This window comes from Drosophila miranda, chromosome 2 (genome assembly GCF_003369915.1).
Source record: "Drosophila miranda strain MSH22 chromosome 2, D.miranda_PacBio2.1, whole genome shotgun sequence".
NCBI lineage: Eukaryota > Metazoa > Arthropoda > Insecta > Diptera > Drosophilidae > Drosophila > Drosophila miranda.
The window spans coordinates 22754161-22760005 of NC_046675.1; the positions used below are offsets into that span (position 1 = coordinate 22754161).

General features: G+C 44.0%; 1 protein-coding gene across 1 annotated transcript; it reads left to right on the forward strand.

Moving 5' to 3' along the window:
• The first annotated feature begins 2216 nt into the window (after positions 1-2216).
• On the forward strand, positions 2217-5563 carry LOC108156890 (insulin-like peptide receptor). Its single transcript, XM_017288625.2, has 7 exons — positions 2217-2963; positions 3021-3558; positions 3609-3756; positions 3812-4207; positions 4264-4480; positions 4542-4798; positions 4860-5563. The coding sequence occupies exons 1-7, from the start codon at positions 2472-2474 to the stop codon at positions 5359-5361; spliced, it is 2550 nt and encodes an 849-aa protein (XP_017144114.1). The 5' UTR covers positions 2217-2471; the 3' UTR covers positions 5362-5563.
• The last annotated feature ends 282 nt before the right edge of the window (positions 5564-5845 follow it).

Genomic DNA, 5845 nt, shown 5'->3' on the forward strand with positions numbered 1-5845 from the left:
GTATGCGTTGGTCTACTCTCTCTTCATAGTTTGACGTGCCGCCGGAAAGTATGCAGCATTAAATTTTCGCGTTATGCATCAGTGCAGGCCCGACAAATTACTGCGAAAATTGATTCGCAGCCAAGGGAGGAAAAAAAGCAACGCAACGAACAAAGCGGAAAAACTGATAGTTGCGTCTGTGTGGCTTTTTCACACGTTCACAGTGGATTTTGTAGTAGCTCTTTTTGTGTGGAATTGTGAATTTTGTGCTTGTTAAAATGAATGCAGTTTTGGATTTCGTTATTTTAGTAAATTTGCATTATATACATTACATACATAAGTACAAAAGAGGGTAAGTTGTGGTCATTTTCAGTTATCTGAATAAAAATTGAATGCTCCTCTCCCCGGTAAAAGAGTACAAAATTTTGGAACCGAAATCATATAATAAATAGGACAACAAATAATATGCTCATTAAATTTGATTCTAGTTCATATAAAAAGAAGATGTATGTAGATGTGTAAATAAAATAAAATAAAATAATATCAGCGGAAAATAATAAATTGATTTTCCAGCTTATGGTATTTAGTATTTATATAATTGAAGATGTGTATTGGAAAAAAATTTGTATAGAGTTTTATATAAACCAATATGCATTTATTATTCATTTGATGTGTTCCCAGTTCAAAGTCCTCCTATTTGAATTTCTTTAAATATACATAGGTACTCTTCTTTTTATAGAAAAGCCAATTTCAATTGAGTTTCCTCAACGTTACGTGCACTTTAATGCACTGCCAATTGTTTATTGTTCACTGCTCGCTGTGTAGAGTAGGGTTCCCGACTGAGTCTGCATCACTACGTTTTGAATTGGGTTTGGCAAAGCTTTAGTTTTGGTTACGTATTGGTACCCTACAGTCAATTAGTTGAGGGGAATATTGTTCAAATTATTTCCAGACCGCTTTTGCTCTATCTATTGAAGAAATACCTGTGGTATCCACAATAATTATGCATTAATATTTATTCGTTTCACTTTACACATGTATTTTGGATAGCTTTCTTGCTGACGCCACTTAATTGAATTCATAATAAAGGGTATCCTTTTTCGGAATATCAATTCTACTCTTCCTTTCCTGTCTTCTTGTTTTGTTCGCCCCCTCTCTAATTGAATTGTTCGTCGGTGCAATTTAATTTCTACGCAGCAGTGCATTTTCGTTATCACTCACCCCGCGCGGACGAAGAAGCAGCAGTAGACAAAGAGGCAGCGACAGCGACCGCGCAAGCACAGGCAAGTCAAGCCAAAGCAAAAGAAAACATCAGCAAAGGAAAAGGGTGAATGAACAGCGATAGAAGGAGCAGACAGAATGGAATGGTTAACCGGTTCGTCTGCTGCAAGGTCGCAAAGGATGAGAAGGGAGATACGGGTGCAGGAGTAACAAGTGTTTTTGGGCTGCCGGCAGTAATGAAGCAGAAGAAAGAAACGACGTAAACGTGAATCGTAACAGATGGACAAAATGATCGCCCCCCGAGATGGGGAGGAGCACAAGAATGCCAGAGGCGGTACACCAAGGGGCAACAAGTTGGGAGAGGGGTTGTTTATCCTAAAAAAACTACATATTCCCTTAATCTTGCGAATTATGTTTACTCTTCTTAATGTAAACACTCAAAATGTTATGCCACAAAATCCAACCTCTCACAACCCCAGCCTCTGACAGCGGACGCCCTAGCACAGCCCAGCCTTCACTACACCAGCACCAAACAGAGAGCACACGCAAGTAAAACAATTAAATCTTGGCGTACAATAATTTTGCAGCTGGTGTAGTGAACCGATTAGAAGAAGAAGACGGGCGCACGAGGAGAAAAAAACAATAACATGAAAGAGGTGGATTCAGCGGCCGACGTTTTTGATACCCTTGCAGGTATATGGTTCATATTGGCGCTGCATGAGATGTGTATTTATTTATGTAAATATATTACGTCGTACAGTGATTTTGTGAAGAATTAAAGTTTATCTCTTCAAGATTTATCCTCCCTTTGGAAGAGTACTGCTTCCTTACGAGAAAGAGGGCTGTCTGATTGATTACTTTCCTTTAGAACAGATCCGAGAGACAAATTTCCAATAATAATGACTCAGCTGTCTATGCCTTCACAGCATTGCAAACATCTCGTCAAAATCATCACGCTATCTGTTAGGGTATAAAAACGAAAAGGGGAAGAAGAAGCAATGCTTAAGCTAATTGAAGCGATCGAATATGGAGAGGCCGCTGTCGCTGCTGCCGGGTAAATCAGTTAAAATCGAAGCGTTCGCCGCAACGGAACGCGATCCAGTGAGCGAGTCGAGAACTATCTAGAGATCGCCAGAAATAACACATCCAGAAAGAACGACATTGACATTCAAGCAGGCGTTAATTGCTAACTCCCTACCTCCCACCCCTTCTACTCATCGATCGGGCGGCCGGGGTCAAGTGCTGTCAATTGAAAGTGTCAGGTGGCAGCCATGAGGCAACTGCCGCTACTGCTTTGGTTCTCACTGTGGCCGGTTCTGGCCAGATCCGACACCATTTGCAGCTCCCTGGAGCTGAACAAGGTCGCGGACTTTCAGAAACTCCAAAACTGTACCCACGTGATCGGACACGTACGGATTGCCTATGTGGACCTGCCTGCAGCGGGCAATACAAGCCTGGAACTGCTCGCGAGCAATGTCACGGAGATTAGCGACTATCTGATGGTGTATCGGTGCTCGGGGCTGCTCACCCTGGAGGCGATATTTCCCAAGTTGCGCATCATTCGGGGTCAGGCCTTGCTCTTCGATCAATATGCCCTCGTCGTATACGAGAATCGGAATCTGCGGGAACTGGGCTTGGTCGAGCTGTTGCGCATTCAAAACGGTTTCATTCGCATCGAAACGAATCCGATGCTGTGCTTCGTGGAGACCGTGGACTGGATGCACCTCCTGGGCAATAGGAGCCAGCAGCATTTTTCCCTCAAGGTAACAAAAGGCACTTATTATAGAAAGGTTTTGAATGCATATGGTGTATCTTTACAGCACAACAAACCTCCTAGTCATTGTCCAGTGTGTGGAGGCTTGGCAGCTGACTATGCCTTCCGCAAGAACATCTCTGATTTTTGCTGGAACATGAACTCCACCCAGATCCGACCTACTCCGCCCCGCCTCGAGGGCTGTCCGGTGGCCTGCGGTCTTAATGGGTGCGACAATGCGGGCAACTGTTGCCAGCATAGTTGCGTCACGGAATGCTCGGATCAGAACTGTACGCTGTGTGCCAAGTATCAGAGTAAGGGAAAATGTGTAGATCAGTGCGTGATTAGCTACGAATTACATAAGAGGCAGTGCATCAGCCATAAGGAGTGTCGTCAGTTGGGTATGATACCGCTCACTTGCGGATATCGCTGTGCGGAAAAATGTCCCCCCAATCAGAGGGAAGTGCGGGATCCAAATGGATTGGCCAATTGTCAAGTGGAGTGTAAGGGTGTGTTCCATGTGAAGAGTGGGGCGGACCTGGAACGTTTACAAGACTGTGTGACCATCAATGGATCACTAATCATCGAATTAACTAACATAAAGGGTGAGGTTTTTTCTTAGATTAATTTATTTTTAGCTAATTTTTCATTTTAGAGAAAATTGTGACTTCTTTGGAGCAGTCATTGGGGAGTCTCAAGGAAATCACTGGCTATCTGAAAGTCTTACACTCTGCCCAGCTGATGTCTTTGTCGTTTCTACAGAATTTGGATTTAATACGAGGTGATCAGCTGATTGAAAACAAGTGAGTGACAAGAAACTTTGACAGAACTTATTTATTCTATTGTATTCACTTCCAGATATGCTCTCTTTGTGGTAAACAACTATCACCTGGAGAATATTTGGCCACCCAATCATCAGGTGCTCGTTCAACGTGGCTCTATCTTCTTTCACCTGAACCCCCGCCTCTGCCATGAAAAGATTCTACAGCTGGAGCCTTCGCTGAAGAGTGTTCAACAGATATCAGTGGCAGATGTCTCTCCTAACTCAAATGGCGAGCGCATCATCTGTGGCGATGCAGTGCGGACCTTGAATCCACTTGTTGACGATTTGAGTGCCACCGCAGTACGCATTATCTTGGACTATATGGACTGGGAGGGCATGGAGACATTGATTGGATATTCCTACTACTATAAGGAAGCCCCCCAACGCAATGTGACCATGTACGATGGACGCCATGGTTGCGGGCACGATAAGTGAGTAAGGGTCTAGAAAAATTTAAAATTTATCCCAAGCTTACATCGTTTTGCAGTTGGCTCATGGATGTCTCGGCCACCAAGAGTCGTCGTCATGTCATTTCCGGCCTTAAACCCTTTACCCAGTATGCACTTTTCGTAAAGACTCTAACACGAACCGACTATCATATGCAGATTGATGCGTATTCAAAAATCTTCTACTTTCAAACGTTGCCAGACAAACCCAGTCCCGTGGCAAGGATTTATGGCAGTTCGGAGCTCAGTACACAGATTGTAAGGATATATAAAACTTTGAATCTCTGCCTACTTATGCTATTTTCTTCTTCTATGACAGCTGCTTCATTGGTGGCCTCCACGTCGTCCAAACGGCATCATCAACAAATACTATGTGACCTATGAGCCTCACAATCTCACTCAAGCAGAGCAGGGAAAAAACTATTTGAATCCGAGGCCTACTAATGTGAGCTACTTGGATTGTCAGTGCGATGATGTCACGTCCTACGATTCGGGCCCACAGCCAGACGACGAGGATTACTACAACAAGGAGCAGATCACCTACGAAGACGCCTTGCCCAATTTAATCTATGTTTCGTAGGTTTTTTCATAAATTAATTCAAATCTATAAGAGGATTACATTTGTTGTTCTCTTTAGACGGCGCCAGGAACAGCCAAAGAAAGATAAGTTTGAGAAAGTAATTGACTTTGATGATCTCAAGGCTGGCAAGAAGAAAGAACAACGATCGAACCCAGCAACAACCACTCCATCGCCCACCAATCTAACCATCAATCAGGAAAAGCTGGCTGCCCTCCAATACGAACTATATCGTAACTTTAGTGAGACCCGGCAACGGGCCGTCCAGGATGTGGATATCAGCAGTTTACAGATCCCTCATGCCATGAAAAAGTGCCAGGATGCCCATGCCTCTGTGGGCCAGAGGGTGGAGGAGAAATGCACTGTCGAGGAGGAGATGAATGGCATCGAATTGCCTGGCACTCAGCATTACTATTACCTTAATCAACTCAAGCCAGAGTCCTTCTACCGGGTTACAGTACGAGCCTGCGCCGATGGAGTGATCAATGGCTGCTCCAATCCCACGGAAGCCCTGGTCAAGACCACCAGCCTGCGCGTGGAGCAACTGATGAAGAGCACCTAGGGTGCCTATGGGTGTCTAGGGGTGAAGAAATACTTGGACAATTTCTGTGGAAGAAGAAAGCTACAACGGGATGATCCCCGAAACCGATTTGTATTACCTGACAAGTGATAAATGTTAACTGAGTATTCGTAAATGTCTTAGCTGTAGTTGCTCAATGTTCCTCGAAATGTATTGTAAATGTAAAGCAAATCCTCCAAAGCGACAACAGTTTTCATCAATCTATGCTAATTTGACTTATCAGCCTCGTTTGAGCTTAACACAGAACGGAGGAGCACTTGAAACCTTTTGGCAGGCTGAACAGGCAAGGAACGGAACCCTAAACCATCTAAAACCTCCCCACACTCGCACAGAGACGACAGCTAGCGAAAGGTAATCCTAATGCTGACAGCAGTGATTTTTATACCCTTGGAGAGGGTGTTGAGACTTCGTTGAGAAGTTTGCAGGACATAGAAGGATATTGTGTGCCTTCGGCTAAGCACATTAT